At 40.5% G+C, this 24,309-nt stretch overlaps 1 protein-coding gene across 1 annotated transcript; it reads right to left on the reverse strand.

Annotated features, from left to right (window-relative positions):
- Positions 1-2,653: 2,653 nt before the first annotated feature.
- pdzd7a (PDZ domain containing 7a) lies at positions 2,654-22,783 on the reverse strand (the record flags this gene model as incomplete). Its single annotated transcript, XM_083897444.1, has 15 exons — positions 2,654-2,797; positions 6,110-6,210; positions 6,965-7,627; positions 9,187-9,255; positions 9,340-9,431; positions 9,516-9,607; positions 10,066-10,238; positions 11,092-11,247; positions 12,933-13,463; positions 13,669-13,729; positions 19,176-19,323; positions 19,430-19,606; positions 21,269-21,443; positions 21,549-21,683; positions 22,585-22,783. The coding sequence occupies 15 exons, from the start codon at positions 22,781-22,783 to the stop codon at positions 2,654-2,656; spliced, it is 2,916 nt and encodes a 971-aa protein (XP_083753570.1).
- Positions 22,784-24,309: the final 1,526 nt, after the last annotated feature.

A 24,309-nucleotide genomic window follows, 5' to 3' on the forward strand; every position in this document is an offset into this window, starting at 1 on the left:
ATCAAAATGGTTCTTACTGGAACCATTAGTGTTACCAAGAACAGTGATGGTTCCAGGTAGAACCTCAGCCCTTGCAGAAGGATCCTTTTGGAACCCTTATTTCTAAGAGTGTATAGAGGCCCATTTCCAGTGTTCTAATGGTACACTGTGTTTGCTAATCATGTTAGAAGGCTATTGGATGATTAGAAAACCCTTGAAAACCCTCGTGCAATGATGTTAGCACAGCTGAAAACAGTTTTGCTGGTTCTTTGACGAAAGCGAAGTCATCTTGTCAATGTCTTGACTATATTTTCTAGTCATTTTGCAACTTTTTTGATGAATAAAAGTGTGACTTTTAATGGAAAACACAAGAAAAATGTATGTATAGGTGACCCCAAACTTTTGAACGGCAGTGTACTGCATATCCGTCACTTGATCGTCAGGATCATATCATCACGCATCCACGTCTTTGTTCTCATTTTCCCCCGTACTTGGGAAAAACCACTTTGCAGCAGAATTGGATCAGTCTGACGTTACCACACAGTCGTCGTGTGGGTTTGAGTGAAATATAGTGATTAAAACTGCGATGGAAACTGTTTGAACCATCATTCACTCACTCTGTGTTCTAACCAGACTGCGACTGTTACTCTCCACAGACACGGATTAACAACAACAACAGCAACAACAACAACACACTGTCTACAAAGCACTGTGTGCGTCCCACACCCTCCCCTCTCTTATTCTTTTATTGTTACGTAACTGTTTCCTGTGTAAATATGTAAAACACTAAATAGTATAAAGTATCTATTTCAAAAAATGTAGCCACTGTGATTAGACCAAAGCAACATAACACATTTGTTTTTGTGTGTGCCATTTTTCATCCTTTTTTTGTGTTATTAATTCATAAAATATAGTTCGCCCCCCTCCCCCATCCCCCATGTGTGTGTGTATGTTTTTACGTGTACATTTCTTGTACAATTGACTGTTTTTAATTAAAGAACAAGTTGTCACACCTCAAAAACAAAGACGATCTCGGTGTTCTCTTTAATTGCAGTTTCAGTCAACAGAAAGTAAAGGCACTGTGCATCACACGCTCGTATCTCCGCAGCCTACTTTAATCCAAACGGTGCCACTGACGATCCACGTCCCGCATTTCTCAATGACGTGTTGTTTTTCCCCGACTCCTCCACACGTCTCTGCGTAAGCTCAGTTCCACAGCAGGGTGTAATTAAGCTCTCTAAAGTGGCAGATTGCTCCAGAGACATACAGCGCAAAAATGACTGGAATAATCCCAGATATTCACTAAAAACCAAATGGGTATAAATCTAAAAAAAAAAAATCTCATAACGCAGACAAGAGTAATCTCCCTGCAGACCGCTGACTCAGCTCAGAGGTCACAGGGTTTGGGGGTTTGTTGGGTGTCAAAACAAGTGGCACGGTTTCGTTCAAGGACCACGTGATCTCGATTTAAAATAAAAAGACTTGTAGAAAACTTCATTTTCATTTATAAAAGTTACAAACGTGGAGGAAAACAGGCAGAGCGAGCGGTTTCTGGTTATTGTTGATCCTGCAGCACTCGTGAAGGTCCAGTGTGTGACATTTAGGAGCAGACATTAATAACACTGGTCAACACCAAATTTATTTACGTTTTTTTTTTGCTGATTTAGGCTCATTGTGATGTGCTGAATCCAAAAATCCCACTGGTTTTGCGCAATCAGGTCAACTGTCTGAACATAGCTACGTATTTGTTTACATGTTCGGGTATTTTCACGTCATATGGTGCAAAATTCTTTTCTATTTCTTGCAATAAACAAATTCTGAAGATTTTGCATGTGCCAACTTATGACTAATTGTTTTTTTATATATATATATTAAAAGTGAATGAAATGGCTTCGTCGAGAATATCTTGCAAAAATAATAATAAGCCTGATGTATTTTGCTACTGGTGAATACACCATTGTTCCAGACAGGAATCTAGTCACAAGTTTCATAAAGCGTACTTACCGTGCTTATTTTGCTATTAAATGTGGTATAATGTCACAAAAATGTAATCAATTTAGTCAGAAGATCTGGTTTTTCTAAATCAAATTAGCATAAAAACCTGACGTGATTGGATTCAGCGGTGCAAAATGGTCCTAATTCAGTTGAAAAGAAATAGACAACTTTTTTTTGTAACCCAGTGTTATTCGACACATAAATGTGTACAAATGTGGTTTATGTCGCCTTAGAAGAAGTATTTCATGTGTACGTTTAGCCAGATCACGTGTTTTTCGACGTGAAGCAGAAGTTCATGTCACAAACGGAAGAGAGACGACGCCATGTTTTGATTGTGAAGGCATGGAGGAGGTGAGTGTCGGAACTCCTTTGTTTGTCACACTCATTATTACACACTGGACCTTTGAAAACGTACAGGTTTAACATACAGTAGTTCATGTTTCTGCTGTTGTAATGGTAAATTCAATTTCTCTGACTCGGAGCTAAAACTGCCCATCACCCTATACCTGTGTATTGTATATCGTGTATTGTGTGTCTAGCTTGAACTGACACCTTCCTACAACATCCGCAGGGAGTCGGCTCCCCGATACCTACAGTAGACAAAGAGGTGTGAAAACACCGCCTGGAATGGCAGACACTTTGTCTATTGGAGGAAAGTTCTCTATTTCATTCTTCACCGTCAGCGGTCGGTCGGGACCTTGACCACGAAAACCATGGACTCTTTGGCTTTGTTGCTGAACGCCCGGCGGATCACGCCCACCGCGTGCTGATGAGTCACTCCCTGGAGACTCTCACCGTCCACGGACAGCAGCTCGTGTCCTGCCTGCAGATACGAGCACAGGTGGAAGGGTTAAGAGTGTGGTGAGGGGATGATGTCATTATTCTGCCTCTGTCATCCAGCCATTGTCTACTGAATTATCCTCCACGTGAGGGTCGCCGGGCTGCTGGTGCCAATCCCAGCTGACGTAGCGAGTGAAAGGCAGGGGGTCACATCCTGGACAAGTCGCCTGTACATTATATAAAGATGAACCAGCAACCTTCTTCTAGCTGTGAGGCACCAGAGCAACATTTAAATCAAAAAACGTACACTGTCAGGCAATACTATCAGACCTGACTGAGGGAGCGTTTGTGTGTATACACCAGCGCCGCAGGAAGGATCAGGGTTTTTTTGAGCAGTAGAATTCACTTTTTGTGGACGCTAGTTGTCGTCTCTAAAATTAGTCACTTCCTGTGCGCAGGGCAGGACTTCTTTCGGGGCTTTTTCATCATTTTTAAAGTGTTTAAGTGTAACGGACGTTTGTTTTAAAAGATATAAGTTACACACTACAGTTTTAAAGTGACGGGGTCAAAGGTCACTGCATGTTTTTGCATGTTCGTCACACTTGAATGTTTCAGATTATCAATCAAATTTAAATATTAGACAAAGTCAACACAAAATGCATTGCAATGCAGGTTTAGATAAGTTTATTTTGACTGAATAAATACTATCATCACTTTAAAACAATGCATTGTGTTTACTTGGATTATCTTTGTCTAATATTGAATATTTAAATATCATTATCAAACAGATTATAACTTTATTGACAGGGTCCATAAATTTGCAGTGAGTGAAAAACCTGATTTATGCCACATAGTTTTTGTAATATATTCACAATGAAGGCAGGTCACGAGTGCACAGTCAAAGTTTCCCCTTCAGCACAAGGTTGTTAAAAAGACAACACACACACACACACACACACACAGAGTGAAGACACTTCTTCTGGCTGTTTCCTGCAGGATGTGAGCAAACCCTCGGAGCCCGAGCAGAGGAACTTCCCCTGATGTCACCCAGCGTTCGTCGAGGATGCACCTGCCTCAGCTTCAGCACAGGTTAGAAACACACAGACGCAGACACGTGCAAAGGTCCACGTCCATTGTTGTAGCTCCAGCAATCATCATGTCTTCACTCTCCCCTCTCCCCCTTTTTCCTTTCCATTCATTAGTCAGAAATAGATTCTTTTTCCCTCTGACTCTGTTCTTTTGTGCTGTGGGTCACACATGGAAGGAGGTAACATCTGTGTTTGTCTTGGCAGCTTTTTCTTACAGCTCGTCGCACAGTATCTGCCGCAGAACTCCGACAAACCCGAGTTCTCGTTTAAAGCAAAGACGAGATCGTTTAATGAGATTAAACAGATCGAGGGCCTCTTCTGTCACCTCTACTTTTACAGACGTTTATGCAGCGCTTTGCGGGGGGTTTTCTCTCTTCAATCGAGTTACATTGCAATTAAAATTAACAAATATATTAAATTACAGCAGATTATACTGTGGCTAAGGAGAGTGTGGATCTATACAGTGTCAGTACACCGTGCTAAATCTAATTTAGTCCAACTATGGTTGTGTATCGCTCACATTTAATCTGATAACTGTTATTCTGTACCAGTACACTGAGTTTTAGCACTTTACTCTCTTTGGTAGTAACAAAAATGTATAAGTAGTGAAAAATAACACCTCAACTTTTGCATCTTTGTGTGTGTACTGACTCTCGACAGATTAAGATTTTCTAAAATACTGAAAATAATCCACAAATAATAATCTATCATTATAAATTCAACACTTTCCAACGTATCCTAAACATTTGAAGTGTTCCCTGAAGGTTAACGTTGAAAATTGACTTTATTTATTTGAGTTCAGGATCCAAACCACCACCACATACAAGAGAGCTGCAATAAATCATCCCCTCATTAAATATGGATAAGGTTAGCTGTGTTTATATATATACATATATGTATATATATGTATATATATATATATACATACATATATATATGATTATGCATGTATAACCTGTTATTTCAGGTATTTAAAGTCTTCTGTTACCTGTTAAAAATGTATTTCGTCTGCTGTTCACTTTGACTTTGAAGCTTAAAGAATTAGCCTGTGGTTAATTGTAGTGTGTGTGTGTGTGTGTTCTTGTTCTTGCGGCATACTGAGGACCAGTGAGAGTTTTTAACCAACAAAGTGAGGTCATTTTTACAAAGTGAGGACATTTTGGCCGGTCCTCACTTTGTTTTCATTGAAATCACTTCCTTAGGTTGTAAACATGCTATACTCTGTTTTTAACAGAGCTCCTCAATTTGGTACAAAAGCCCGTTTTCCAGCCCTGGTGTTTCACACAATTTTTGCTCTGGGGCTCCACCTGCAGACATTTTATGGTACTGCACCCAGTAGTTCTTTATAGATAGTCATTCATCTAAGTATTTGTAATTGTGTTGATTTATAAAGTGGAAATGTTGATCCTCACTTTGTCAGCAACCCGGTCCTCAGTATGTAGCAAGTACAAGAATGTGTGTGTGTGTGCATGCGTGTGTGTAACCGTTAAGTTAGCGTGCAGCCGATAATATTAGCGATACATTAGCAGACGAGCGCCCGTGTAGCTCATCAATTATGGAGGTGATGAGCTACTTGATATTGCTCTTTACTCGTCTGGTGTCCATTCTTCTTCAGCCTCTTTGTTCTCGTCACTGATCAACAATAACTCATAATGACTGTCGTGTGTGACAGGTGATGGACATCTAATGTCAGGGGATCACATGTACACAATGTCCTTTAAAATCAGGGGACAAACGTACACACACACACACACAGCACTTTATGAACTGTGTAACTGTTGTTAACGCAGTTATCTAATCAGCCAATGACAGAGCAGATCACTATCAAATCAGTATCTGGCGAAGATGTCATATGGATTTCAGAGCTCTTATTCTGAAAAAATATGAACTGATTCAGAACCTAAACTAAGGCCACATCTATGGAAGTAAATCTGTGCCATCTGAGTCTAAATTTGAATTTCTAACACTGAATTTTTTTTGCAGTTTTTCAGAAACACTTCCTGATCCACTGGGATTAGTGTTTACAGAGAGTGGTCTCTGGACAAAAGAGAAGATATCACGTGAGCAACAGGAAAAAGTGACTTATTTCAACTTATGCAGAGGAGCATCTGTCTGTGAACGCACAACGTGTGGAACCTTGAGGCAGAAGAACTACAGGAGCTACAGCAGAGAGAACCTACACCTGAGTGAGTTGTTTTAATGAGTTAACCACGTTTATTAAGACATAAATAAGGTATAAAATAAATAAAATAATAATAATAACTCACCTTCAGAGCTTCATTAGTAGCTGCTGCTCCTCCTGGGAAGATTTTCTCAATCTTTATCATGGGCTGGATCCTGGACTCGATCCCTCCAGAGACACTGATGCCTTTTTAAACACCAAAAGGTTTAGATTAGTGCGTATTCTTGTTTTCTATTCACATCTATATTCTTGTCCAAGGTTATAAAAGTTTAGGATTTTTCATTAGTTTTATTTATTTATTCATACATTTTTTATATTTTTTATTAGTTTTAATTTGTTTTTAGAGCGGTTTTGCCAGTTTTTTTTTTGTTTTTTTTGTAAATGCTTAGTTTTAGTTTAGTTTTTTATTAGTTATACTTATTATTAATAATAAGTATTGTGTCTCAAATAGAACCTTTCAAAATTGCCAGCAGAGAAAAAAAAAAAAAAAAATCATTTCATATGAACGTGTATGAAATAATTTAACAAAGACAAAAACTATGCACATTTTCCGCAGCAATTTGAGTTAATTTTATAGGTTTCTGGGTTTCTAGGTCACATATTCAGGATTTTTTTTTCCATCTTCTTATGTGTTCTTGAGTCAAAGTTATGAATCATTTTATATAGCAGTGATATAACTGTGCACAAATCACAAAATAGACGTGTTTCTCTTTTTCTTTTTGAGTGAAAGTGAACTTTGAACTGTGACGTATTTCGAAAATTTCACAAATTGAATCTGATTTTAAACATTCTGAGTACCTCTTGCTCAGGTGTGTTGGTGAAAATATTTTTTGTTTGCCTATAGGTTGTGCTGAAAAAAAGGCTATAAGACACTCTATATTGCACATTCTGTGTGTTCTAAGGGTTCATTAAGATGTGTGTGGTTCTGTCTTGTTCTCACCCAGTGACTGCTTGGCCTTTGAGATGGTCACAGTGCTGATGTTGAACTGCTCAGGTGGTGGAGTTTGTGGATGTCTGTGCACCTGTGGACTGCTCCTGTCTCTGCTCCTGTCTCTGCTCCTGTCTCTTGAAGGCTCAAACACCTCAGCTAAAGGAGTTCTGCCTCTTCTCTGTGAGGGCACGTGTACGCTGACCTCTGTGAACGTCGTCTGTCGTCCGCCGTCCACGCTGTCAGGACTCGTCTCCCTCCTCTCTCTCCCGTGTCCGTTCCTCACGGGCGACCTCCCTCGCTCGGGAGCCGTGTCGTCGTCGTCTTTCCTCCGATCGTGCACGGACAGCAGCGAGGAGTCGTCGAACTGCGACGCCCCGTTCTCACGCCTGTGTGGCGAGCGGCGTTGTTGTTGTTGTTGTTGGCGTTGCGTGCTGTGCGGCGACTCCGCGAGAAGGAAACTGTGCGTGGACGACGGACTCCTGGAGCGAGAGCGTGCACCGGAGACGGAGAAGCTGTCCACGGGGACGTCCAGCAGAGGCGTGAAGACCTGGGCTGCAGACGGACGATGTCCTGACTGATGTCCAGACAGACGCAGCCTCTCCAGCTCCTCGATCAGCTGCCTCTCTGCCTGAGGGTTCTGGACGGACTGGAGGTGGAACCTTCCCCCGTAGTCTGGATGAACATCAAGACAGGAACACTGTCGTCATCAGTAAACCATGAGGTGCATATCACTGCATTAACTCAGCAGGAAAACTCTTTAGATTAGAGAACACATATTCACCATTAACTAGGTGCTTACTAACATGTATAAGTCGCATACTAGCCCTTTATTAGTAATCATTAAGCACATATTAACACCTTATTCTACCTCTATTATAAGATGTTTCCTACATAAGTGTAAATATTAAGCATGTATTAACTAATAAAGGGCTAGTATGCGACTTAAATGCATGTTAGTAAGCACCTAGTTAATGGTGAATATGTGTTCCCTAATCTAAAGTGATACCCAAAAAGTTTTCTGATGTTATATAAATCAAGTGAGAATTAGGCTCATGTTACCATACACTTTTCTAGAGCACATAAAACAACCAAGTGCTTTACAGAGTTAAAAGCACAGCAATATAAAAGGTATAAAACATCATAAATAGTGACATAATAAAATAGTAAAATAGTAAAAACTACATAGAAGTGTCCGGGTTGACTATTCTGAAGAGGTGGCTCTTTAAAAGTGATTTAAAATGTTTAAAGGGAAGCTTTAATTTGGGGGCAGCTAAGGAAAAGTCCCGATCGCCCCAATTACAATTCTATAATGTCACGATCTTACTGTTTTATTTCTATTTTTATTGATTTTATTTGCTGCTGCTGTGTCTTTAACTCTGTAAAGCACTATGGCAGGGCCGGCCCAAGCCTCCATGGGGCCCTAAGCAAAATTAGATTTTTCGGGCCCTCTGTTACTGCCAATAATAATGATTATTGATCATTCACACACCTACTATACTAAAGCTATTCTACTTATTCTACTCTTGCATGGAAGCAGGCACCAGATTTGCAAACTTACGGAAAAATCTTTCAATTAACATTTGGCAAAATCAGCAACTCCCCCTACTGGTGACACAGAGAATCAATACATAAAACCAAGCGGTTTATAAATAAAATATTAAGATATTAAGGTCTGAAAATCTAAAAATGTGCACAATCTTTGGGGTGGGGGGGCTCAAAATACACTCCTGTAATACAAAGATTTGACTTTAATATGTAAAAAAACACAGCATTAAATAAAATAAACAAACAAATACTTAAATAATAATGTAAATCAACAGAGGCACCCAGAACAAGATAATAAAAATGGTTTATAAATAAAATGTACAACTATGTAAAAACTGTGAAAATGCTTTGGTAAAAATGGGGAGAAAAATTCTAAATAAACTACAGCAATCCAAACTTTTTCTTTAGTTAATTGCTCTTGGGGGCCCTCTAGTGGTCACGAGGCCCTAAGCAGCAGCAGCTTAGTTTGCTTATACCTTGGGCCGGCCCTGCACTTTGGTCTAACCATGGTTGTTTTTAAATGTCCTGTAGAAATAAAGTTGACTTGATTTGATTGTGTCAACTTAGGCTTAATATTTACAAGGAATAAAGTAACGTGAGGGAAGAATCATAAGAGTGGGAGGGGAAAAGGTGAGCGTTTTAAGCTCCTGATGCGTCTCGTAAATCTAGAGAAAGGAAACACAAACCTGGGATCGGGTTGATGAGGTGACGTCGAGGGGTTCCACTGCGAGGCGAGCGCAGAGCTGGAGAACGCACTGAGAAGAGAGGAAAGCAGATGTTCAAATCTCACTATAAACAGCTTGTATTCCTTTTGTTTTAATCGATAATTCGCTGCTTACTCGAGCGACTCTTGAGCGTGTCGTACGCCTCCAGCTCAAAGGGAATGACCAGGCTGTCGAAGCGAGCCAACACGGCCGTGGGTATGAGCATTCTGCAGAGGGACGACACAGTTCACAGTCTGTCTGCAGAACACAACTTTATAAGTTTTACGTAAATACGTTTACTTATTTCTCACCTTATTTCTCTGAGGAGGAGCAGTTTCTCGGGTCTGTCCAAGATGGCCAGGAGGGGGCGCACTAAATCCTCGATCACATTGTCGGACAAAAACTTGAGAGATGAGGAAAGAAAGATTAGAGACTCTTTAAAGGAACAATACACCAATTTTACACAGAAAATGTGGCTTATTCAACACAAAACACATGAAAAGGTTAAAAACTTGCACAACTATTAAAGGGATAGTTCGGAATTTTGGACATAAGACCTATTTTCCAACTCAGCCGGTGTGATGGAGACGTCTGGAGACGTTTTCAAGAAATTTCATTCAGTTCTTCTAGTTGCCGAGTTCGCTGTCCAAAATCCCGAACCGTCACTTAATAATAAATACATAAATCTGCCTCTAAGTGGACGTAGAATGCTATAGTGAAATAGCTGAAGTGAGACAAGGGTACGAGCTGACAGTTGATCATAAATGATGGCCTTCCGTCACAGCTGCTGACAGCTGCATCTATCACTTCTTGTGTTTTTCATTCACAGATGAGATGATGCTCAGAGCGGCAGGACCTCACCCTCTGACAGTGTCTCATCACGGCCACCACCTCGTCGTGGCTGAGGAGCCTCTTTGCCACGTCCTCCACGTGCCGCAGCGTCTCAGGACGAGGCAGAGCCGCGTGGTCTTTAACTCCGGCGCGGGATTCTCTCGGCGAGGTCAGGAGCTGGAAAGGATGACCCCGCTCTTTACCTGAGGAGATCAAGTTAGTTATTATACACTAGAGCTGAAGCAATTAATCGATTATTAATCAATTACTAAATTAAAGGTGCCATATGTAAGAATGTGGCCAAAAATGGTTACTACACTCAAATTAAAAATACCGAGGTCTTTTAGGTTTCGTTTTCTGACATAACTGGCAACCCGAGGTTGCTCGGCAGCTGAGACTCTACTGACTGCAATGATTGGTAGATGGCGGTAGGTGGCGCCACATGCTAAAACATGATTTCAAAACATAAACATGATTTGCAGTCTGCAAAATATATTTTTTTTATGCAAATATTTTGTCTATACTGTTGCAGTTGCTTTAGATTTATTACATAATGCACCTTTAATTGTCAACTATTTTGATTCGATTAATCGCTTTGAAGCTTTTTTCATGATTAAAACAAGATTTCTGATTGTTTCAGCTTCTTAAATATGAATATTTTCTTTCTTTCTTTGTTCCACAAAGAAATCATTAAAAAATTTAATTTATCAATGAAACCACACCCCAACACTCTGCCAACACCCGGAAGTGACATCTTCAAAAAAGGGTTAGGAATAAAATATATATATATATATATATAAATTCAACCAAATTTTAGCTCCTACAGCTGGAGTGGAATAACAACTTGTATACATATAATTGCTAATAATATAAAAGTGATACTTTTCTAAATGTGTGTTTCACAACTTCATAGCATCATTAATGACAATAAGTGATGATGACATTCCCTGATGAAGGATCAAACACCTCTGTCTTTATCTAAATCGGCCCCCAAAAAAGTTGTAAATACAGCAGTGTGCACGGTAAATGATGAAGTTTGAGGAAAAGAACTCTCACCTTTGTCAGAATGGTGTGACGGTGACCTGGAGCGACTCTTCTCTTTCCGGTCTTTCTTAAACAGCAGGTTGACAAAGGTCTTGGAGCGCTGCAGGCTGCTTTTACCGTCTCCTGAGCTCTTCTCCTTCTGATGCTTCTTCTTCTTCTGTCTGTCCTCTGAAGGGAGGGTCAGAAAGAGAAACAAATAAGTCCCACGTGTGTCGTCAGTAAAGTCAACAAGGCAGAGAAGGACAGACGTTACGTGTCACATTTGCCGTGTAGTGCTAAAAAAAACAGTTATAAGGTGTGATTCACACTCTGTGCTCTGGGTTTAAACTGTTCATCCCTCTCTCTGTCACCTCCTCTGTGCACTGCACTAAATCTGACGCCTGTAACGCTGATGAACGGCAGCGACAGCGACGTGAACACAGGCCTCTCATCCATTCTAAGCTTACATAACAAATGTCCAATCAGACCTCAGGGCTTTGGACCTTAAGCATCTGCCTACTAGCTCCTGAAGGTGTGGATAAAGTGGAGGCTAATAACTCAACTGGCCCACAAAGGTTTGGAATGGATAATTCTAAATATGCTTTACTCCTATTTATTCCTCAAATTGTATAGATGACTTATTAGACTTATTAGATGCCGCTTTTTCACGACACAGTACCTGCGCGACTCTCGCCTCGCCACCTATGTTTTTTTTTTTGCTTTTCCATTAGCGATAGTACCTGCTCTGAAGAGGTTCCGAGCTGAGCCGATACCATGCGCAGGGTCAGACACAAGAATCAAAACGAACAATGCCGTGAACTGTAGAGCACTTAAATAGACTTAAAGGTGCATTATGTAATAAATCTAAAGCAACTGGCCATAAAATCCTCCTAATATGTCACAGAGACTCAGGAATAATGTTCATATAACAAACTGAACTCACCAACAATAACAAAAGTACAGACAAAATATTTGCATTAAAGATTGCAAACTGCAAACTGCAAATCGTGTTTTGGCATGTGGCGCCACCTACCGCCGTCTACTAATCATTGCAGTCAGTAGAGTCTCAGCTGCCGAGCAACCACGGGTTGCCAGTTACGTCAGAAAACGAAAACTAAATGACCTCGGTGTTTTGAATTTGAATGTAGTAACTGTTTTTGGCCACATTCTTACACATGGTGCCTTTAAAACTCCTGAAAACGTGCATTAAGCACATGGGAATGTCTAAAATCTGGTGTATTTAGCGACACCCCGGCTGTAAGCCTTCGATCGCGAGCGAAGGAGTAATCAGGCATTAAAAGGAAGAACTAGGACGTAGTAGACCTCCATAACTCACATTATGTGCGATAGGACCACTCAATGGGCCCTTTAACTGGTATCAAACAGCTTGTTTTTCTTTCCACCTTAAAGGTGCATTATGTAATAAATCTATAGCAACTGGCCATAAAATCCTCCTAATATGTCACAGAGACTCAGGAATAATGTTCATATAACAAACTGAACTCACCAACAACAACAGTACAGCCAAAATATTTGCATTAAAAAATATTTTGCAGACTGCAAATCATGTTTATGTTTTGACGGCTACAACTGTCTACCAATCATTGCAGTCAGTAGAGTCTCAACTGAAGAGCAACCACGGGTTGCCAGTTACGTCAGAAAATGAAACCTAAAAGACCTCGATATTTTGAATTTGAATGTAGTAACTGTTTTTGGCCACATTCTTACATATGGCACCTTTAACTTTGCAATTTCTTAGGAAACCATTGACCATTTTGACATAAATAAAACCCCATCTAAACCCATTGGTTTGACGTGTTGCTCAAACTAAACAATGAAAATGATGTTCTGTGTGAGCCAGCAGCAGGTCTCGCCTGACACGGTGACGTGGCTCTGCGAACGTCTGATGGGTTTCCGTGGTCTGCTCAGGTCCATCAGTGCAGCCGTCTTGGGCGAGTGTTTGACTAATTCCCGGTCCCCAGTCGACAGCGTCCTGGTCCGTCCCCTGCCTCCTTCCCCGGCTCCTCCCATCTCCCTCGGTCCTTCCCCTTTCCCACGTATGAGCGTGTCCTTCAGCAGCACTGTGGCACCTACAGTCCGGCTGGTTTCCGTCCCCACCAGCTTGTCATGGATCGATCCGTTATGGACAGAAGGATGTTCCACGTGGTTTGGAGGGTAGGGGTCAGTCTGCATGGCCGTGTCGGCGGTCCGCTCGGCGCTGCTCGGGCGACGGTATCGGTCCTCTGTGGAGATGGCGACGTCTACCATGTCTAAGCCGAAGGCGGGAGGGAAAAGGACTTGGGAGAGACCACTGAGGGAGCTGAGAGGGGTGCTGGAGGACAGCGAGGACACGGACGAGTTGGAGTCTGAGCCGTGAGAGGACGCCGCGGGGCCCCCGTTGGCCACTGGAGAAGAAGAAAATCCCGAATTACAAGCTGGAAGCTTCATTTCCTTATTTTACACCATCTGCTTTGACTGGATTAAACCCTTTAATCTTCTAAGCTTCAGAGAATCAGAACATGAAGTTAAAGGTTTTCCTGGGAGTTTCTTTTATAAATGAAACTCTGCATCGTAGGTCATAAAAACACACTGTTGGAGGAGTCTACTCACAGTTGTCCAGCCAGCCGTACTCAGCCACCATCTCCTTGTATGCTGGGTATCTGCCCGCTTCCTGTTCAAGTGCCAAAATATAAAGAGGGACAATAAAGACAGTAAAAATCATCGTAGCATAGATGAGACTATAACGTCAACAGAATCCATCTTTTACCATTTTATGACAGTGTCATGTTGATGTGAAGCCAGTGTGTTGTTGTAACCCTTTGTTGTGAGGCTGATATTAACATTAATGTTGTGTATTTGTTTAACCAAAGTACAGGATTAACTACTGTCTGCATCAAAATGTAATGAACTAAGCTAAAGACCAAATGACACAACTGTGCAGTAGAGCTGTATTTGTTGAGATATCAACAGCTGGCTCCAGGCATACTGGAGGGTAGATGGTGAGGAGGGATCACCAATAATAGAAAGAAAAATCTACCCATTGGTGCTTGACTTTCCTTATAAAGTAAACATAACCTGATAATTTTAGAATAGTTAAGACAAAAAAGAGTGTATGGAAGTCCAGATGTTGCTATTATTTTAATTATCATTTTTGAAGTTCAGGAAATGATCCATTTGCCCTGATGCACTTTGACAGTAAACTGACTTTCTTCTCAAAAACAAAAAGTATCTCAGAATGACTTGAAATTTACCATCATAATAGTCAGCATCGCCCTGAACAAGGATGCGTTGAAAATATTTGCAAACCTCTTAAGGAATCATTTTAATGAATTTTTGAAATTCAGGAAATTATCCATTTGTCTGCATGCACTTTGACAGTGAGCTGACTTTTTTCTCAAAAACAAAAAGTATCTCGGAATGACTTGAAATTTACCATCATAATAGTCGGCATCGCCCTGATCAAGAATCCTTCGAAAATATTTGCAAACCTATTAAGGAATAATTTTTATGAATTTTTTATATTCAGGAAATAATGCATTTGCCCTGATGCACTTTGACAGTGAGCTGACTTTTTTCTCAAAAACAAAAAGTATCTCAGAATGACTTGAAATTTACCATCATAATAGTCGGCATCACCCTGAATAAGGATCCATTGAAAATATTTGCAAAACTTTTAAGGAATAATTTTAATGAATTTTTGAAATTCAGGAAATTATCCATTTGTCCTGATGCACTTTGACAGTGAGCTGACTTTCTTCTCAAAAACAAAAAGTATCTCGGATTGACTTGAAATTTACCATCATAATAGTCGACATCGCCCTGAACAAGGATCCATTGAAAATATTTGAAAACTACTTAAGGAATAATTTTAATGAATTTTTGAAATTCAGGAAATGATCCATTTGCCCTGATGCACTTTGACAGTGAGCTGACTTTCTTCAAAAAAAACAAAAGTATCTCGGAATGACTTGAAATTTACCATCATAATAGTTGCCATCGCCCTGAATAAGGATGCGTTGAAAATATTTGAAAACCTCTTAAGGAATAATTTTAATGAATTTTTGAAATTCAGGAAATGATCCATTTGCCCTGATGCACTTTGACAGTGAGCTGACTTTCTTCTCAAAAACAAAAAGTATCTCGGAATGACTTGAAATTTACCATCATAATAGTCGACATCGCCCTGAACAAGAATCCTTCGAAAATATTTGCAAACCCTTTTAAGGAATAATTTTTATGAATTTTAAAAATTCAGGAAATAATGCATTTGCCCTGATGCACTTTGTCAGTGAGCTGACTTTTTCTCAAAAACAAAAAGTATCTCAGAATGACTTGAAATTTACCATCATAATAGTCGGCATCACCCTGAATAAGGATCCATTGAAAATATTTACAAAACTTTTAAGGAATAATTTTTATGAATTTTTTAAATTCAGGAAATGATCCATTTGCCCTGATGCACTTTGACAGTGAACTGACTTTCTTCTCAAAAACAAAAAAGTATCTCGGATTGACTTGAAATTTACCATCATAATAGTCGGCATCGCCCTGAACAAGGATCAGTTGAAAATATTTGAAAACTACTTAAGGAATAATTTTAATGAATTTTTGAAATTCAGGAAATTATCCATTTGTCCTGATGCACTTTGACCGTGAGCTGACTTTTTTCTCAAAAACAAAAAGTATCTCGGAATGACTTGAAATTTACCATCATAATAGTCGGCATCGCCCTGAACAAGGATGCGTTGAAAATATTTGCAAAGCTCTTAAGGAATAATTTTAATGAATTTTTGAAATTCAGAAAATTATCCATTTGCCCTGATGCACTTTGACAGTGAGCTGACTTTTTTCTCAAAAACAAAAAGTATCTCGGAATGACTTGAAATTTACCATCATAATAGTCGGCATCGCCCTGAACAAGGATGCGTTGAAAATATTTGAAAACCTCTTAAGGAATAATTTTAATGTATTTTTGAAATTCAGGAAATTATCCATTTGTCCTGATGCACTTTGACAGTGAGCTGACTTTTTTCTCAAAAACAAAAAGTATCTCGGATTGACTTGAAATTTACCATCATAATAGTCGGCATCGCCCTGAACAAGGATCAGTTGAAAATATTTGAAAACTACTTAAGGAATAATTTTAATGAATTTTTGAAATTCAGGAAATTATCCATTTGTCCTGGTGCACTTTGACCGTGAGCTGACTTTTTTCTCAAAAACAAAAAGTATCTCAGAATGACTTGAAATTTACCATCATAATAGTCGGCATCGCCCTGAATAAGGATCCATTGAAAATATTTGCAAAGCTCTTAAGGAATAATTTTAATGAATTTTTGAAATTCAGGAAATTATCCATTTGTCCTGATGCACTTTGACAGTGAGCTGACTTTTTTCTCAAAAACAAAAAGTATCTCGGATTGACTTGAAATTTACCATCATAATAGTCGGCATCACCCTGAACAAGGATCAGTTGAAAATATTTGCAAAGCTCTTAAGGAATAATTTTAATGAATTTTTGAAATTCAGAAAATTATCCATTTGCCCTGATGCACTTTGACAGTGAGCTGACTTTTTTCTCAAAAACAAAAAGTATCTCGGAATGACTTGAAATTTACCATCATAATAGTCGGCATCACCCTGAACAAGGATCCATTGAAAATATTTGCAAAGCTCTTAAGGAATAATTTTAATGAATTTTTGAAATTCAGAAAATTATCCATTTGCCCTGATGCACTTTGACAGTGAGCTGACTTTTTTCTCAAAAACAAAAAGTATCTCGGAATGACTTGAAATTTACCACCATAATAGTCGGCATCGCCCTGAAGAAGGATCCGTTGAAAATATTTGAAAACCTCTTAAGGAATAATTTTAATGAATTTTTGAAACTCAGGAAATGATCCGTTGAAAATATTATTATTATTATAAACATCATTGTTTGTATTATTTTAGCCTTTACATTCCTTATCATGCATTACCATAACTGAAAAATCTTCTTATACTTCCTATGGGCACTGCACTAGTAGTGGGGGGTCACCAAATCCCAATCTCGCCTAGGGCACCAAAACACATAGGGCCGGCCCTGGTATACCTTAAAAATTGGTGACTGTTGTACGTTTATAAAAGGCTTGGATGTCACAGTCAGAATAGAAGAATTACTGTGTGTCAGGATTGTCAACCTGAACACATCAGGTTAAAAGAGCAGATCTAAACTTCTTCTAAACCTCACTCCACCTCACTCATGTGACTGTGACCCAATCCCTAATGTGTCACAGTCCAACACAGCACAGACGGAAGACATAAAATTTGGCTTTCTGTTGATTATAACCTGATCCCTGACTGCCTTTGAATAATGAACATCGTCCCTGGCTGTTTTTCACACGTGGAACCTGAGATCTGAGGAGTAAAATGAGCACACGGCAAAGTTAGAGAGCTGCGAGAGCTCACACACACACACACACACACACACACACACACACACACACACACACACACACACACACACACACACACACACACATATGCTCATTCATACACACCACAGCATAAACATGATTCCTCTATGTGAAAAACAAGGTTAAGTGAAGTGACCTTGAGGCTGTAAGGCAGCTGTCTGCTCTGAGAGAGGAGCTGGTGTTATTTAACGTGCTGTGTCATTTATTAAAGTGTCACTGGACTCAAAGCACACGATCAATTCTTTTATTAAAACCCCCTGAGCCAGTGACGGATGTTTCCGTACACAGACTCTGCGGCTGAATGTGACGTGTTTGTGACCACATATCTCAAAGTCACGGACATAAACAAGCACCGCTTTATTTGTTTGGATATTTCAGGGTGACAGTCTGTACACACTGAGTTATTATCACCTTATTGTGAAGTCAAGTTGGCCGAAACTGTTTCTTCACACGTCGAGCAAACTCAGGAACATTTTGTTCTTTTTTTCCTGATTAAAATGACTTTACGAGCAGATCACAGAGACTTTTGGCCCAGTTCTAAATTCTCTACATCACCCTATACATTTCACTTTTGCATAATAGGGGAAGAAATGTGCTGATTCTGTGATTGCTTTGGAGATGTAAAGCGTGGAGCTGCACGGCCTTTTAAGTGGAATTTATCCAGGACAACACTTCAAATAAACCAGGCGAGAACTACATTGAACTACATCTGAAGCCATTTCTATAATTTCATAAGATAACAATGTTATGCTGGGCTCATTACACTGCCAGACAATAGCAGTATAATGAGCCCAGGTGGCCTCATAAACTGCAATATGCTGCTTTTAACAGCGTTGGTGAGAAATGAAAATCTAAATAAAACCTTCCTGGAAAAGAATTAGAAGTATGAAATAAAACAAAATAATATAAATAAAAATAACTTTTTTTGACTTTTCGTAGCGTCATCACATTTCATTGGAGAAGTTTTAAACCACTGTCCCTTCGTTTCAGGGGTGAAGATGCTATACAGCAGTGTGCCATCAGTGTGTATCAGGGCCGGATCAAACCATTATGGGGCCCTAAGTTGAATTTGGGGGGCCTCCCTCCCACCACCCTGTGGCCAGTACTCCCTTATTTACATCAAACCAGTGTCACTTTTAACGCATTAACTAATATAAGTTGATATTATATTTTCTAAGTAAAAAGTGACTTCACTACCTACTTACCTATTACACATACATAATCATTCAATATTATGATATTATTACTATATTATTATCAAAAATCCTTTAATGTCTCTAATGCTGATTTGCCACTCTTTTTTGGTGGTATGATGTCTATAAAATTGTAAAATTGGAAAAAGAAGAAGATCACCCGCGCTGTCTCTCTCGTCTCCTCTGTGACTCAAAGCGATATTTCTGCTCGACTGCGATGCGTTCACTGACGCTCGTAAAATCCGCTCGCTCACTCTCGCTCTCCTCTCACAGCATTTACTCACACACGTACACGTTGTTTGCCCTGTCTCTAATATAAGACGGGACAATCTCTACAGAATAAAACCAAATAACTTAAGCCCAACTCTATTTAGATATCTAAATATGTCTCAAAGTACTTTTATATGTTAAAATGTTTTTCTTTAATTTTTTCACTTATGCCTTGTGGATATAAAACTCTCACTCTCACCCTGATGGTGAGCATCACGTGGGTGTGGCTCTTCAGGACCTCCACTGCGTTGCTGTGGGTGATGTCTTCAAAGCTCACGCCGTTAGCCGTAAGTATCTGATCGCCCATTTTGATGCCGTGCTGCTCTGCGAGGCCTCCGGGGTCCAACCTGAAGAGAGGGGGAAAGTGTACGGAGGTCAGGGGTGGATTAGACGTGCGAGGAATCCATCATGTTGTTAAGATGCCAGTATTTCATAACTCAACTTGGCTCGTACTTGGAAACGTAAATGCCCAGTCCGAACTCTTTCCCTCCTCGGATGTTGAAGCCCAGGCAGTAGTCGTCCGACGTGGTGTAGAGGTGCACGATCCTGCGGAGGGCGCTGTCCGTACTGGCCTCTGACGGCGTCCGTCCGTTCTCCTCCACCACCATACGGCGGTGAATGAGGTCCACCCTAAACACACACACACACAGTCTGGTTTCCATGACTTTAGAGGACATTACATTCATTTCCTGGAGATTTCCTCTACCCCTGTCCTGAACCTGACCCCTGACCCCTGACCTTAACCTTACTTAACCTAACCATGCAGCATGTCTTTGCTTTAAAATGTAAGAATCTACATGATGAGGACTTATGGGTTTTTGTCCCCATGATGTGAAAATTTGTAAATAGATCCCCCACAAAATAAGTAATACCTTATTTAAGCTTATATTGTTGATATTGCACTTTAACTGGACTATATCAACTTCAAACTAATAACTAACATAATTGTTCTCATTTTCATATGGATAAGATATTTTAGAATGATTACTGAAAAATTCTGGTGGGCCATGTTTAAGTAAGCAGAGGCGATTCTAGAGTCTGTAGGAGCCCTAAGCAAAAATTCCCAGGGGGCCCTTCCTTCCAACCAGTGTTCATCACCATTATGTTATAGATAATCTGACACCAACGATAAATGAATGAGTTCAAAGTATTTTTTTTCTTGTAATTAAAAAGTATGTGAAACTATAAATGTAAAGAACAATAAAATACTGTAAATAGCTTATAAAAAACATATATATACTGAGATATGCATTACACTGTAAATAATCCTCTTCATTTTCCATCTTGCAGAACGATAACTTCACACAGGTTAATGTGAGGTGGGGCCCCTTTAGGGAGGTTTCCTACTGAGATGTCACCCATTGCAGCTGGTCACTGCACATTTCAGTAAAAACAGCCCTCAGGCTCCGAGTGTCGGGGGCCCCCTATCAGCCCCAAGCAGTTTGCACTGTGTGTTCACAAGCCACGCCTCTCTAAGTAAGTGACCACGTGGCCTAATGGATAAGGCGTCTGACTTCGAATCAGAAGATTGAGGGTTCGAGTCCCTTCGTGGTTGGGAATCTAACTGTTGATTTATGTGAAGCTGATGTATAAAAGTGCATTTGTTATCAAGACAATCCTTCTTCTGCACTTGGATCCACCTCAGCTCTATCAGTCCACTGTTCCTACCTAGTGGATTTCCCTAAGACCTCGGCAGATCTTATTATATTCCTTTATATTGGATACCAAGGAAAACAATAGCTCATCTTGTCTTCACCGCCTGATTCTGATTTGATTTGATTCACACATTCAACAAACATTCATTGTTAACCGATTTCTCCTTCTTAGCTGAGGTCCGGGTCTCATCAGTAAAGGTCACGGTGGTAATCCATCCAAAGCTGCTACATGAAACCAAAGATACAGTATATCCCAAAAGAAAGATAACCAGTGTGAGCTACAGTCGAGTGGACAAGAGAGCACACAAAACAACAGCCATGTAATTTATGAGTGCTGCTAACAAAGGTTGGAGCTTGTTTTAATAATTGCATAATGTTAGCTGCAACAAATCATTAACGCAAAAATGTAATCAGGCAATCGCATGAAGGAGACTTGAAGGTCAAGACAAGCTCAAGAAGTTCAAACCGGGGCATCAGAATAGAGAAGAAATATGGTTCAAAATGAAAAAAAGGCAACACTACTCAAATAAACACTTTTAAAAGCCGATCTCTAAAACACCTCATACCTGATACCTAAAGAAAGAGGTGTAGATGAGGTCAAATATAATTTTTGGAAGGCTTTATATGACTGACTCACCACGTGGTCTTCTCTTTGGAGTAGCGGATGCCCGGGATCTTGCCCACCCGCCTCACCACCATCCTGAGCCTGTTGTTGCCCGTCAACACCTTCACGGCGCTGCTCATGGTGATGCTCTCCAGGCTGACGGCGTTCACCTCCACCAGCTTATCGCCAACAGTCAGCCCGGCCTGCGCTGCAGACGCCCGAGGGTGGAATTCATTGACGACACTCGCAGGTAACACACACACTCACAGGAGACAACGCGCTGGTCACACAACACACACACATAGGTACAAACCTGCAGAGCTGTCGTCCTCCACCTTGCTGACAAATATGCCAAGTCCATGTTCACAACCTCCACGGACGCTGAAGCCCAGACGTCCATCGGGGCTTTTGTCCACTGTCAACGTGTGAATGTCTTCACAGTCGTCTCCTGCACACAAAACACACACAGACATGGACTTAATCTGAAGGTTAAGGCTGCAGTAGGTAACCTTTTCTAGGTTTCTTTGGACCAGTCTGCTCTCTACCTTAAAGGTGCATTATGTAATAAATCTAAAGCAACTGGCCATAAAATCCTCCTAATATGTCACAGAGACTCAGGAATAATGTTCATATAACAAACTGAACTCACCAACAACAACAGTACAGACAAAATATTTGCATTAAAAATGTGTTTTTGCAGACTGCAAATCATGTTTATGTTTTGAAATCATGTTTTTGGCATGTGACGCCACCTACCGCCGTCTGCCAATCATTAAAGTCAGTAGAGTCTCAGCTGCCGAGCAACCACGGGTTGCCAGTTACGTCCGAAAACAAACCTAAAAGACCTCGGTATTTTGAATTTGAGTGTAGTGACCGTTTTTGGCCACATTTTTACATATGGCACCTTTAACTAGTTGTGAGGCTGTAGGGTTAGCTAAAAAAGAAGTTCTAATCACAGAATTATTGATTCTTAATAATCAAAACACAAAAACGTTTAAATTGTGTGGACAAGCTCACGGTGATAATACTGAAATATTGATGTTTAAAGTTCAGTGTGTAAGAATTTGAGTCTTGACTTCACTTTTCTCAAGCAACTCAGGGAACTACGGTGGCCTTCACATATCAAAAAGGATGACGCAGACTATTATTTTGTATATGGAGGCTAACGTTAAAACATAGTAAAGTAAGAATTAGCTAATTGTAAGGCTTTTATTTAGTAGTAGTAGTATCATTTCTGCCAGGAAACCCTACTAAATGTTTGACACTAAACCTTTAACCAGGTTTCATGACAAAACAAAACTTTTTTTTTGTTCATACAGGTTTTTTGTGCACTCGTGTCCAGACCTCACCGTCGAGCGGCGCGTTGATGAGGATGACTCGGCCCATGGGCGACGCGGACCTGTGCCTGTGTCGGTGCTGCTTCTTCAGCATGTAGCGCGCGGCGCTGTGGGAACCCCCGCTCTGACCTCCGTTGTTGCTGAAGTGGGGGTGTCCCGCTCCATTTGTCATCTCCCTCCTGTCAGAGGGGTGAGTGGCGGAGTGAGCCATGCTTTGTGTTTGGCAGCTCCTCCCTGAGTCATCCAGACGGGAGGATATCAGGAGTCTGCGGTCAGGACGATGACGAGGTGCAGCCTGGGATTTGTGGTGAGAGGAGGTGAGGTTCAAGAGATGTTCTTCACTAAAAAACTACAGGTATTATCCACGACCACTAAGAACAAGTGTTACGCCATAAATAAGGTTTAGAAAATCTCTAAAGATCTTACCCCAGGAAGGAATCCTTATTTCCCCAGTAGAATACACACGTTGGTATAATCCACAGGCGTCTTCTGCGTCCACTGAGTGCATCTCAACAGAGTTCATGGTGCCTCAGTCGGCCTCTCTGCAGAGGAGTCAGCAGTGCATGGTGATTCCCCTCGGGTCATGTTTAATTAACAGGGATATGTGTATCTGTGAGAAGAATTGAGAATATTCCTTGATGAGATAATGCAGAGATCAGAACAGATGCTGGTGGGGAAAATAAAACTCCCTCACTTCCGTGGACGACAGTGTACGTTTCACCTGGGCTTTAAGAAGACAAACAAACAACTGGTAAGAGAAAACGGGGGGTTCTTATATACTTTAAGAGATCAGCTATAAATATTTAATTTGAACTAACTGTGAGTAATCAGGTTGTAGAGAATTCTCTTTAGCCTTTGTCTTTTATTCGATAACTCACCTCCAGGGTGTACCCCACCTTCTGCCTTTACCACAGAAAATGAACGGATTAATTAACTGCTATATTCTATTCTACACTTATAATAATCTGTTTAAGTGGCCCACCACGTGCCATGCAGCCCAAATTGTTTTAAGATGGAGGAGGATTTTTACACAACCTGGCAACATGAAGGATGTTTATGTTTTATTAATGGTTTATAAATGATTAATAACGTGTTTATAACGTTTTATTGGAAAAACAAAAGAAGATCTAAAAGTAAGAAGCATCCTCTTTGCATCGATCAGCACCATGGACAGCGACATAGATACAGGATATTATTCTTAACAAACAAAAGTGGGATTATTAAATTCGCACCTCATTAACTAGATTAACCGGACCTGGCACCCTTAAAAGTGGTTACTTTAGCGCGGACTACCCTCACCCCCTCATTGTTACAGTAACATCAAACCAAAAGTGACCGCAGCGTTACATGTGTTACCTGTTGAGTCCATGTGTTGAGTCCGGACAGCAGACGCTCACTGGTCCGCGTCACTGACAAAGAATTAGCGTTAGTATTAGCGCCACCTCATTTGTTCCGCAGGCGACCATTATTGTCTTAAGAGGTGTGTAAGCCTTTTACACAAAGCCCCCTGCAGCTGTGCAGTCCATTAGCAGAACAGGCCAGACCAGACCAGACCAGACCAGACCAGGTCAGACTAATTACACAACATTGTAGAAACACGTCGAGTCCACTGCAGCTGGTCCTCAGGTAAACAATGGTGTTGATAGTGTGTTAGTGAAGTTAGTATTTGTCGGTAAAACTCCAGAGAAGCGCAGGTGGAAAAACACCCCCACACATGAGTGAGATGAAGAAACAGCC

The sequence above is a fragment of the Microchirus variegatus genome (genome assembly GCF_963457635.1).
Source record: "Microchirus variegatus genome assembly, chromosome: 11".
Taxonomy (NCBI): Eukaryota; Metazoa; Chordata; class Actinopteri; order Pleuronectiformes; family Soleidae; genus Microchirus; species Microchirus variegatus.